Source organism: Pseudophryne corroboree, chromosome 1, assembly GCF_028390025.1.
Source record: "Pseudophryne corroboree isolate aPseCor3 chromosome 1, aPseCor3.hap2, whole genome shotgun sequence".
NCBI lineage: Eukaryota > Metazoa > Chordata > Amphibia > Anura > Myobatrachidae > Pseudophryne > Pseudophryne corroboree.
The window spans coordinates 525,695,785-525,709,180 of NC_086444.1; the positions used below are offsets into that span (position 1 = coordinate 525,695,785).

The 13,396-nt window shown below is 42.7% G+C and overlaps 1 protein-coding gene across 1 annotated transcript in view; it reads left to right on the forward strand.

The window, feature by feature from the left end:
- Positions 1-8,423, forward strand: part of LOC134897198 (programmed cell death 1 ligand 1-like) — a 160,874-nt gene extending 152,451 nt beyond the window's left edge. Inside the window, exon 7 of the mRNA XM_063913983.1 lies at positions 3,476-8,423. Within this exon, the coding sequence (XP_063770053.1) occupies positions 3,476-3,498 (23 nt within the window). The 3' untranslated portion in view covers positions 3,499-8,423. The remainder of the gene's footprint in view (positions 1-3,475) is intronic.
- Positions 8,424-13,396: the final 4,973 nt, after the last annotated feature.

The following is a 13,396-nucleotide window of genomic DNA, read 5'->3' on the forward strand; positions in this document are numbered from 1 at the left end:
ATACTGCGTCTATTTTATTTGAGTAGAATCTGTATTTCCTTAATGAGTATGTGTATCAAAAATGCATTTCAAATGTATTTAAGAGTTCATTGCAGTTTGTTGAAACACCCCACAGGTGGCAGGGAAAACAACGATGTGCATATGGCATATGGAAGAAGAACAGCATAAACGGTTTTATGCGTTTCATGGGTACGCTGCTATTTTGGCTTGAGACTTAAACACTAAGGGGGATTTAAATCTTATTGCACCCCCGATCTTCCGTCTAAAGTGATGGGAGATTGCGTGGTGATATTCAAATGCCCCCTGTTGTCGCGCTGATCGCACCCATTACACTCGGGTTTAGGTGCACAAAGCACCTAGATCCGACTAACGTAATGGGCGCGTTTGTGAAAAGACTCATTTGGGCACCCAAATGGGTCTCTTTACACGCATTTCAGCTCGCTATTCCCAGGGGTAGCAAGCTGAAACGAACTTGTTGCGCCTGCCCGCGTTAACATTAGAATACTGCCGGCGGGCGCGATAGGGTGGCGGGAGGGACGGGGACATTTGAATCTGGCCCTAAGAATGGAATGCTGACGCTCTGATCTCACAGCTCCCCTTCACTGCACTATGAGTACATTACTTGAGAAATATCTCACTGTTCTCCATCTATTGCACATGAAAGACATTACTTGGGAAAAATTGGGATAAACAAGTCTGAAGAAGCAGGCAGTGTATCTGTAACGCATAACCAGTTTATGCGCTTTTCCTTCCATGTGTCATGCAAAATGTTGTTTTTCCTGCCATCTGTGGGGTGTTTGAACAAACTGCATGTACTCTTAAATAAATTTGAAGCTATTTATAAGAAGTGCTATTGACTTTTTTTATTGGTAGAACCTGCACCAAAAAGGACATTCCCTATTCCAAAGTCACCAGGAGAAGTTGTGAAATCCTTCTTTTGAAAAAGGAAGCTTAATTCATTAATGTGGCTACTATAATATATAAAGTTATGGCTGCCTATTCACATTACTTAACTCCATATTTACTGCAGCATGAAACATTTCCATTTAATTTTTAAAGTGGAAAATAACGTGTTTCATTTAATTAATTTAGTCTAATTTGTATTTATGTTTTAAAAAAAATTATATAGTAAATGTGACTTACATTTATTAATAATTGTCAAGATGATATTCCCGCTTCTTCATATGACACTTCATTAAAATTAAAAAAGTGCGTACAAATAAGATATAAAAAAATAATCACTTACAAGTTACTATGTACCAAGCTTTGCCAAGATCTGAATTCTCCTCTTCGGGAGAAGCCCGAATGGAAGTGAAAGGTGGGCAGTGATGGGGCAAAGACGGGCCAACTGCGTCCTTACCCCTCGCAGTAAAATGACGTACTTTTCATAGGCGCGGTGCTATAATGACGCAATTACAATGGAATTGTGTCACTAGGCTCCACCTCCTACAACGGACTGGGTATACAAGGTATTTATCTCCTCCATTCTGCCAACTTCACTAGGAAGTGGGCGGATGCGGGAGGATTGCCCACTCTTCCAGGGGTGCGGGGGACTACCCGAAAAATCATGTGTCTCCCACAGGATCCGGGAGAGTAGCCAAGTATGAGCTGTACCTTTCTCATGTAACCATGGTGCCTAAGTGGTATATTTATGACACAACAATTGCAAGAAATCCCCCCAAAATAGATGTTTTCAGAGGATATCAATTAAACTTAGGCATTCTTTGGAGAAATTCTTTGGGTTCCACAGCACATATCGGCGTTCGCCCATTTCCTATCAGTAGATTTCTATGGGGCTCATATATTGGCAATTTTACCAAGTTCAATATTGCGGCGCTTTGACCCGTTAGCTAACGCCATCTCCAGATAGCCACTTGCACATGTGTTGTCTGATGACTTTGAATGCACATCAGGCAGCAGGGGGTCCCACACCAGAAAGTAAAGTGATCAATGTTGCAATCATTTTACTTTCATTTTACTTGACTTATCATAAGTATGTGCTCTTTTTGGGACCCCTGTCCCTCTATGTGATTCTTAATTTATCCGGGTGGTACAGAATTTCTTTTTGCCACAAATAGCAACAATAAGAAATTTGAATGCTCGCATTTAAAACCCAATAAATAATTAAACGGACCCTAAGTATGCACACTTGTTGTCTGACACATATGATAGTAGTGCATTATGATGATACATATGCACGGAAATGCGTATTCATGCATGCACCTTTCCTGCTACTGCATCCAATTACTTTAGCCTATCAAATGTCTAGTTTCTCGCATGCACTGCTTAAGTCACCCATTTATCATTAGTCACAATTGCAGTGGGATATGGGTGCAATATTTGCACCTAAAATCGTATTGCAGTATGTGACTATACCACTGGAATGGGTTGGGTATGCGTGACCAGCAGTCAGGAGACTGGTGGTCAGCATACCTCCACCAAGATCCTGGCAGCAGAATACCGATGGGGGAGGTGAGTGTAGTAAGGCCCTTGCAGGCTCACTGCGCACGCAACGCTGCAGGTTTGGTGGCGACCAGCAGTCGCCACAGGTACTATTCCCACTCTAAGGGTGTCGTGGACAGCCACGAGTGGGAATAGTCCCTGTTGGACGGCATGCCGACCGTCTGAATTTTCAGGGATGTGGAATGTAGGGGGAGGTCTCCTGACCGTCGGTCACATAACTGCATCCCGCTGGAGTGTATCAAAGCTCTGAAATTAGCCCTGTGATATGCTTGGAGTGAAGAGACTGCATCAGCAGTGTCAGGACACCTGCACATGTGCGGCCTACTGACCACTCATGGGCGACAGTCATTACCAGGGAGGGTCCCAGAGGAAATCTCTCCTGGTAAATTTTGTGAATTGTAACCTATAAGCTACAGAGGCTAACATCATCTTCAGATGGCATTAGCTACTGAGGCCAAACATCAGTATGCTTCACATTTCAGAACTAGGTAAATCTGACAGCATCGCATTCCCCATAGAAACCTATGGCGGCTCCGCCTTTATTCAGAGATATCTGCTGCAGTCCCTCCTTCATACATCAGGCTGATACTGAATATTTGCAGATATTCTCCGAAAACAGGTGTTTCCAGGTATTAAGCTGCAAATAGTAAATGATAAATGGCCCCTCTTAACCCATATATGAAATGTATCCTCACAATACTGAAATAAATAAGTAGTTTGGAAATATAATTGCACATTTCACAGGCATTGAAAGTGGCTGTCTCAGTGCTTGCACGGTCCGGTGCACACGAATACACAAGTGGGAGGCTGAAACTAGCATTTTCATATTACCACCGCTGCAACTCTGCAAACATTTGCAACCTAGCATGCCGTAGAATTAACCTCTTAGTCAGGTCCATTGTCTGCTAATGTCACCAGTATGATAAAGTGAAATTGGAAAAGTTAATTAATATAAATTATTTGTAAATGCACGAAAAGTAGATATTAATTGAGTTTCTTTCTTTCTTTCTAGGTGGCCAATCTGCAATACTTTAGAAGATAAGCAGGGCCGCCATCAGAAATTGTGGGGACCAGATAAGATGAACAGACATGGCCCCTCACCTCCTCCTGTGACCCAGTGGATGCAGAGATGCAGCATGGAGCCCAGAGGAGGCATATGCTGGGATGACCCCCCCACCCCCACCCCCAACACACACACTCACACACACACAACACTATAAGTCCATTACACTTCCTTATATTCCATCAGACCGTCCCCCAGAAAAGGAACAAGTTACAAAATAAGTTCAGAATATTAGATACACTTAGAAAGTGTAATTGTTGGGGGTTACTGAAGGTGATAGCACAATTATAGAGGACAGATATTAATTATCAGGTTTAGGACCCGCTAATTAAAATTCCTTATTGCCACTATGTGCGGCAATAAGAAATTAAATATCGCCCAGCTTTATCAGAAAGGATAGCCAAGGACATGGGTTGTGAAAGGAGCCCATCCATGCGATGTGTTAGATGTGAAGGGATCATTAATGCAGATGACTACTACTGGTACTTTTTGGCAGAGTGTGTCCTGTAGTATACAACGGCTAATGCCATCCATAGATCATCCTGCGGTTGATCCCTAGATACATCTGGGGAATTTTTAACATTTGTGGATATTCCCTGAAAATGGGTGTTTCTGGGGGATATCCCGCATATATTACTTAATAGTCCAAATAATTTATTAAATAGAAAATCGTGCTTACCTCCATCCTCAGTTATGTGGCATTGCATACTGTCTTTCAGCCATGGGGAGGGGAGACCAAGTCATAGATGGGGAGGGCAGCAGAGATAGAGAAAATGGGGAGGGGGCAGAGGAACACATGGCAAGAGTGGGTCACAGGAACACATGAAGTAGGGGACTAACTTGGGTAGTGGATGTCAGAGGCACACTTGTTAAGGAATGGGGGCAGAGGCAGACTTAGGAAACGTCTGTGTACCACTGTTACTGTACAGTAGGACAGGCTGTTCCAAGACAGGTGGAAGAGGAGAAGAAAGGAGGCAAGTTGGAGGTGGGGGAATAGGAGGAGACAAAGGTCATTAAAGTCTCTGTCGTCTAATGAGAGGTGAACTCGGGGCATGCAACTTTTATGCCCCACCACCATCAAAATCCTGTTCTGCTACTGCATCCTGCAGATGATCATCACTGTCAGTGGCCAATCAGACAGTGGGGGAGCCGCAGTGCATACTGGGTTGCCTGGAACATCAGTATCCCTTGTACCCCATGATGGTGGCTCTGTTCATAAGAATTGCTGTATGCACTTTATATTTAGAAATTAAAAAGGAATTCATATATTGTAACCATGCTATTGTCATATATATTTCAATATTATATCTTAAATAAACATTCACCAATGTTATGCTTGAGCACATAACCTAGTGACCCGATGAGCATATACAGCCATGGCCAGAAGTTTTGAGAATGACACAAATAATAATTTTCACAAAGTCTGCTGCATCAGTTTTTATGATTGCAATTTGCTTATTGCATATACTCCAGAATGTCATGAAGAGTGATCAGATGGATGACAATTAATTGCAAAGTCCCTCTTTGCCATGACAATTAACTTAATCCCAAAAACATTTCCACTGCATTTCAGCCCTGTCACCAAAGGACCAGCTGACATGTCAGTGATTCGCTTGTTAACACAGGTGAGAGTGTTGATGAGGACAAGGCTGGAGATCAATCTGTCATGCTGATTGAGTTAGAATAACAGACTGGAAGCTTTAAAAGGAGGGTGGTGCTTGAAATCATTGTTCTTCCTCTGTTAACCATGGTTACCTGCAGGGAAACGTGCAGTCATCATTGCTTTCCACAAAAATGGCTCCACAGGCAAGGATATTGCTGCTAGTAAGATTGTAGTACTAAATAAAGGGAAAGGGAAGTGGGTGTCTTCTTCACTAGTCTATAATTGAATATTATAATATTACAATTGTAAAGTAGAATCCACAGTTGTATAAATAATGAATTAATATTTCAATTGAAAACTGGGGTTGCTGCCATAGACAATAAAGATAGGAAACAGTAGCATATAGAAAAGGATTGTCTCTTGGTTGGCGCACTGTAGAAAAAGAATGAATCTAAAATATAACTTTTACTTTAATTGATTAAATTCCTTGCGATGTGAAAAAAATTTAGGACAAAAAATCATTTAATAAAGATATCTATATCACTAAAATTGGACTCACTGCTAGTCTTCTCTTAGACATAAATGGGAATCCGACCTGGGGCCAATTTCAGATGAGATCTGGGAGGGAGCTTTATGCTCTCCACAATTATCTACCACTACTACTAGATATCAACAAATTCAGTTGTTTATTGTGCACAGAGTGTATATGACGCCGGTGCGATTAGCCCGCATAGGCGGTACCCACTCGGCCAGATGCCCTAAGTGTGGCGGTTTGGGTGCTGATTTCTGGCATGTTATTTGGCTTTGCCCTAAGATGGCAATATTCTGGTCCGGTATTATTGATGTCATGGTGTCCACTGTAATTCCTTCGGTTGTGTGTACCCCGACGGTGTGTGTGTTGTCGGCCTTGGAGGATGACGCCCTAGATGCTCCTAGCAAACAATACCTGATCAATCTGTGCGCTCTAGCTAAGGTGTGTGTTGCTAGACTATGGCTGGCTACGGATGCTCCCACAGTACAGTCTTGGGTTTCGCTTGTTAATACAACGGCCGCTCACGAGAAATACGTATACATGGCTAGGAAGGCGGGGCAGAAGTATTATGACCTGTGGGGTAGATGGCTCAGCTCTCCTAACTCAACGAACTGTAGTGGCTGACACTCTCCACTGTGTGTCTAAAATGGACTGTTGGGGGGATGGGCCAAGCTTCGTAGAATGCATGTGGAGCTGTGTGAGAGGGGTTTATGCTAGCAATGGGACTGTCCCTCTCGTATGTCACCCCTGGGACCTGCGGCCGGCCACCCGTTTGCTCGTACTTGCTGTCAGTGCTCTATAATTATAACTATAATTAGCGAGTTGGCTGTTTGGAAGTATTTGAGCGTGATATCTGATTAAGTTGGTTGTCATGTCATTTCTCCTGATTTACGAAAGGTATACTTGAGAGATAAGCCTGCACGTTCTCTTTGTTATGACTGTAATGCAGTAACGTTGTAAACTGGGAATCTGCGTATTCTCATGTTTAGCATATTGTCTTCTGTTTTTTGGGGTTTGTTTTTTTTTGCTGTTGTTTTTCTTTCCTATTATTTTTGTTGTTTAGTAGTTTTGTTATTGTTAGCCCTGCTAAGCTAAAAAAAAATTAAAGTAAAAGAAGACTAGCCCTGGACATACTTACCCTGTATGACGAACTCTGCGATGCTGTGGCTGGCTTTGACGTCAGACATCCGCCCTCCATTCTGCTGGACACGCCTGCATTTCCTTCTCCACTCCCCGAAAACGGTCTCCAATGGTCCGGTGACGCCCAGGTACGCCTTCTTTCTGTCAATCTTCTTGCGGTTGGCTGTGCGACCGCTTTCTTCGTACTCCTGGACGTAACCCGGTGACCCATGTTGCCGGGCAATGTCACGCAAGTACAGTGCGGTCGCCGTGCAAGCTCATTCCAGACCCGTTCGTACCGCAGCGATAAACCAATGCGTGCGAACGGGTCGGAATGACCCCCCATATGCCAACTAATGCCCAAGGGAGGTAAGTCCTTTTTTTAAATAGGCTTGTTTATTTAATTTTCTGAGAATAGATAGTTATAGGCTATTCTTATTGTTTCCATCAGATGCTGCAGGAACCAGGAAGAGATTGACAAACTGGTCTGGCTTTTTTAAATATTTTTTTGGCAATGTCTAATCTGGCCTTTCTATTCTTGAGGCTTACAAATGTTTTGCACCTTGTGGTAAACCCTTTGTATTTGCTTTTGTGAAGTCGTCTCTTTATGGTAGACTTGGTTAATAATATCCCTACCTCCTGGAGAGTGTTTTTCACTTGGTTGGATGTTGTGAAGTGTTTTTTGTACAATGGAAATGATCCAGTGATTATCGACCACTGTTCTCTTCTTTTTGTGTTGCTGAGTTCACCAGTACATTCTTTTTCTCAAAATGTACCAAAGTGTTGATTTTGCCACCCCTAAGGTTCTCGCTATCTCTCTGGTGGATTTTGTTTTACTTTTGCAGACTAAGGATGGCATCTTTCACTTGCATGGAGAGCTCCTTGGACAAATACAAATGCCACACATGGAATTATCTCCAGACTTTTTGCTTGCTTAATTGATGAATAAATAAAAAAGGAATAGCCCAAACCTGTCCATGAAACAGCTTTAATTCCCTCAGATGATCTGCCAAAAGTCATCCATGCATTTGTATCATCTCAATTATACTACTGTAATGCCCTCTACCTTGGTCTCCCAGCAAAAGAATTGCACCCCTTACTGCTGGTGCAAAACACAGCTGCCAGGCTGTTAACCGACCAGGCCCGTTTTAGCCACATAACACCCAGAATCTACTCCCTTCACTGGCTGCCTGTAAAATGGCAAATCATCTTCAAGATTGGCTTACTGAGTTTCAAAGCACTACATGACCAGGGCCCAAGGTACCTGAGGCAGCTTCTGACCCCATACTGCCCCACTCGATTACTGCGATCTGTAGATGAAGGACTTGTAGCAGTACCTAGAATCTCCCGTAATTCATCTGGGGGTCGAGCTTTTAGTCATGCGGCTCTGACTCTATGGAACTCACTTTCCCGCACAGTGTGAGAGGCCCCAACTATAGAATCCTTCAAAAGTAGACTCAAGACTTTCCTGTTTACTCTAGCATTTCCATAATGTCCCTTTAGTATCTACATGCTTCTGTATTTTATGAAAAGCTTTTCTGTACTTCATTATTTTCTGTACTATATTATGCTATGTATCCGTTAAGCGTCTTGAGTCCTGTTGGAGAAAGAGCTCTATATAAATAAAATTATTATTACTATTATTATTATTATTATTATCCTTTATTTATATGGCGCCACATGGGATCTGCAGTGCTCAATTACAGAGTACATAATCAAATAAGCAAAACAAGAAAACAGTGACTAACAATTCAATTATAGGGCAAGTACATAAACATAGCTGTGTCAGACAACACTGAAATAAGTACCAGGGCAGCAGAAAACTAAGGGATTTGGTGCCATCAAAGGAAGTATTGAAAAGAAGATGGGTTAAGTTAGAGATGTAAAAGCACATGAGGGAAGAGGGCCCTGCTTGTGAAAACTTACATTCTAGAGCAGGCATTCCCAACCACGGTCCTCAAGGCACACCAACAGTGCAGGTTTTAGTGAGATCCAGGCTGCAGCACAGACGGTTAAATCAAAATAACTGAGCTACTAATTAAGTCACCTGTGCTGATGCCAGGATATCACAAAAACCTGCACTGTTAGTGTGCCTTGAGGACCGTGGTTGGGAATGCCTGTTCTAGAGGGTAGGGGCACACGCACAGGGGTGACAAAGATGGGGTAGAAAATAGGCCACAGAGAGCTAAGGATGAGAGATGGCTGGGTTTGGTGAAGAAGTGGGTCTTGAGAGCCCGTTTGAAGTTTTGTAGAGAGGTGGAGAGTTTGAGGGGGAGAGGTATAGAATCCAGAGAAAGGGAACAGCACATGCAAAATATTGGAGGTAGGAGTGGGAGGAGGTAATCAGTGGGCAGGATAGTCGGCGTGCATTAGCAGAGCGAAGAGTATGGACAAGAGTGTAAAAGAAGATAAGGTCAGAGATGTAACTGGGAGAGGAGTGGGTAAGGGCTTTGCAAGAACGTGTGAGAAGCTTGAAATGGATTCTGAAGGGGAAGGAGAGCCAGTGAGAGGCTTGTAATAGAGGGGAAGTGGTTGTAGTATGTTTAGTGAGGAATATGAGCCGGGCAGCAGCACTGAGGATAGATTGGAGTGGAGAGTGGTATTTGCCAGGGGTGCCAGATAGGAGAAGATTACAGTAGTCCAGTCTGGAGGTGACCAGTGAGTGGATAAGGGCCTTAGGGCATTGCAGACTTCTGTGAGGGCAGTTTCGCTGGAGTGGAGAGGACGGAAGCCAGACTGGAATGGGTTAAGCAGTGCGTGGGAAGAAAGAAAGGCAGTAAGGTGGTTATAGTCAATACGCTCAAGGAGTTTGGAGGCAAAAGGGTGGAGATAGATGGGTCAATAGTTGTAGAGAGTGTGTGGATCAAGGGTAGGTTTTTTAAGAATAGGGAAGATGAGTGCATGCTTGAAGGCAGAGGAGACAGTGCCTGATGAGAGGAAGAGATTGAGGAGGTGGGCAAGATGGGAGCAGGCAGAGAGAGAGAGGTAGCGAAGGAGGCTGGAGGGGATAGGGTCAAGTGGAGAGGTGGAGGGGGGGAGGAACGGATGACGGCCATGACTTCCTCACCACATAAATTGGAGAAAGATGTCAGAGTTGGTAATAGGGATGGGGAGGGCTGGTAAGGGAAAGGAGGTGGCTGGTTGCTGATGGTTTGGTGGGATGTGAAGTCCTGACGTATGGAGTGCATTTTGGATGTGAAGTAAGTGGCAAAGTCAAGAACAGAGAATGAGGAGGGGAGACAATGTGTGGTGGGCAGAGGAGGGAGTTGAGAGTGGCAAAGGGGCACCGGGGGTTGGAAGACTGGGAGGAGATGAGCTTCTGAAAGTATGACTGTTTAGAGAGGGAGATGGCAGCACTGAATGATGAGAGCAGAAGTTTGAAATGGAGGAAGTTTGCCTTAGTGTGTCATTTCCTCCACTGTCACTCAGCAATACGTGAGCATTTTTGCTAATATCTGGTACATGTGATGTGCCAGGGTTTACATGTTGATCTGGGAGGATGAATAGTGGTTGGTGGAGCAACAGAGTCAAGAGCAGAAGTAAGGGAAGCATTGTATAGGGATGTGGCTTGTTCAGGGCATTAGAGAGACAGTATAGGAGAGAAAAGTGAGTCACACAGGGAGGATAGGGAAGTGGTGTCGATAGCCTCAATGTTACGTTAGCTTTGAGTCAATTGTCCAGTTACTTTTGGTCCCTTGAAAAAGAGGGGCTACATATTAAAGAGCTGTAATTCCTACACCCTTCTTATATTCATTATATAACTGTAACTTAAATTTGTTTTGGTAAACAGCTAAAATGACAAACATTGTGTAGGTGTCCAAATATATATAGACTTAACCATATTTATCAACTTCTTCATACCTCATAGAATGTACTTTCTCCTCGTGGCATACTTGTGGGTGTTTTAAATGTCACCCATAATAGCACACAAGTTTGTAAACTGAAGATTATGCACCTGAATAGCTGAAGCAGCCAATCCAAAAGTATAGCCGTAACTGATGAAAAACATCTGCACATAGCTTTTTGAAGAATGTGATGTTCACAAGATAAAATTTTAGTTCATCCTGAGTCTGAAGTGTGTAAGAAAGGAAGTACAAACTATAAACCACGTGAGAGCTTATCAAACCATCTTTACCATTTGTTCAAGCTTTGTACTAGAATATTAGTCAGGTACCATTCTGTATTATAATTGTAGTCTGGTAAATTGATAACAGTGCCATGTTAAATGTCTCACTCCTTGCATATACTATAACCACTGACATAAATGGTATGGACTTCATGTGCATAATACTCACATGCAAACACACACGCACACCTTTTTATGATTAGCTAACGTCTCTTTAGTAGACACAATGAAATGGAAAAGCAATGAATAGCATGAGATAGCAGCAAGCAATGTAATAGCGGCATGTTGTTGTGAGAATCACTACAGCAACTATGATATGAAGACAATGAGTCACTTTTATAATAAGGATGTTGAAGAAATTTCTCTCTATCATAAAATAGATGACGGTGGTAGTATTCCCAAGAACAGTGCTGACTATTAATAAGTAGATTTTGATGCAAGTAGTAATCACAACAGCAATAAAAATGAAATGTGTTTAGAAGAAGTTGGGAGGAGTAGGCTTGGTAGGGTTAGGCACTGATGTTCAGTACTACTCCTGCTCAGCCCTGCATTTGGTGCAGTGCAAAATATAGAAGGTTACTCAGACTTGTCGTGGACATTAATTAGTTCTGCAAACATGGGTCTAGAATTACAGATATAACACCTGGATGGGTCCCCAGAGGTTCTCAATGCAAGACCACAAGGAACATGGAATATGTGGAGAGTGTACTACCTATATTAAATTACATATCATGGAATTGAAACATTACAGTACACACTATGGGCCTGATTCAGAGTTGACCTCAACTCTGCTGTTCCTACACCCAGATTGCATGCACAGAGGAAAAATGCTCATATCCACCTGTACAGATGAGTCCACATTTATCTTGACTTCTTTGCTGCGCCTAGGCACAGCATGGCTTATTAACATAAGGCCTTCATCTATTGTTCTCAGCTGCAATACAATACAGATAAAAATACATCAGGGGATTAAGTCTGACTGACCTGGTTTAGTTAATCCTATTAAAGGCCAAGATAAACATGGACACATCTGTATGTCGAGTTTTATGCGTCTATGCAATTACACTGCACACCTAGGGGTAAATTTACTAAAGCTTCTAAAAGTGAAAAAGCCATGTTGCCCATAGCAACCAATCAGATTATCTCTATCATTTCTTTATTGTATCCTAGGAAATGATAGAGAGAATCTGATTGGTTGCTATGGGCAACATGGCTTTTTCACTTTTAGAAGCTTTAGTAAATTTACCCCTAGGTGTGCAGTGTAATTGCATGGGCAATGGGCAACATTACTACTTGTCACTTTTAGAAGCTGTAGTAAATTTACTCCCTTAAACGTTAACTGAATATATATGGATACACATACAATGTGGCCATAATTATAGTTTCCCTATTCACAGCTGTCTGTAACTCTAATAGGTGGAATACTGTGAAATATTATAAGTATATCTCTCAAGGAATGGGGAGGATTTCACTAACACAAATGTATTTCTAAAATCTGCCAGCAAGGGAAAATACTGCGGTGAACAAGGTAAATGCTTCTGGACAATTCTGGACAACTTGGGGCTAATGACACGGTGCATTATCCTGCTGGAATATTTCACTGTATGGGGGTACATGAAATCCGTGAAGAACTGCAAATGATCACCAAGCACTGCAACATAGCGGTTACTGGTCAATGACATGTTCAGATGGACCAGCGGACCCAACCCATGCCACATGAACACACACCACATGTTTCCAGTCATCAAAAGTCCAATTAGGGATGTCACAAGCACAGGTGAGGTGCTGTGTCTGGTATTGTAGTGTTGACATGGGCACTCTAGTGGGTCTTCCGCTCCCATATTCCATAGAAGTTAAATAACACTGTACTGACCTTCTGGATATGTGTCTGGTACCTCCATTGATTATGAATGTGATTTGAGCAAGTGGCGCTTGTCTGTTACAACGGACAGTGTGAAAATATGGGGTACCAGATCACTCAGACACGGTAGTAGATAAAAACCAATTGTGGGTTTATTGAACAGAATAGGTGATAAACAGCGCACTTCAATAATACAATTCAACATGATAGTTCCCACAATGAATCCCTGCAGAGTATCACCTCTTAGCCTAGGGTCAGTGACTCCTCTCTAAGCTCTCTGGGTTGCTCTACTTATACCCCCAGCATAGCCTCGGGCCGTAGGTGTGTGTTTTGTTTTCTTCTGTGTCTTGGATCCCAGGCATTAGAACACAATACACATTTTCTAATCAAGGTGATTAAATCAGACACAGCAAGTCACCTTGTCTGGACAGATTTAAACCAAAGGAGGGGACACAACACCTAGCTGGGAGAGGACACTACACCTAGCTCTCCTGTGGTTTGGGTAAACAAAGATCGCTTCTGTTGAACAATGGTCTGGTCTACCTGAAATGATAATCTAATTATTGATGTATGGTTTCTACAGATCTTGAATACACATAGGTGGGAGTCCAATTGTCTGCAAGGTTTTT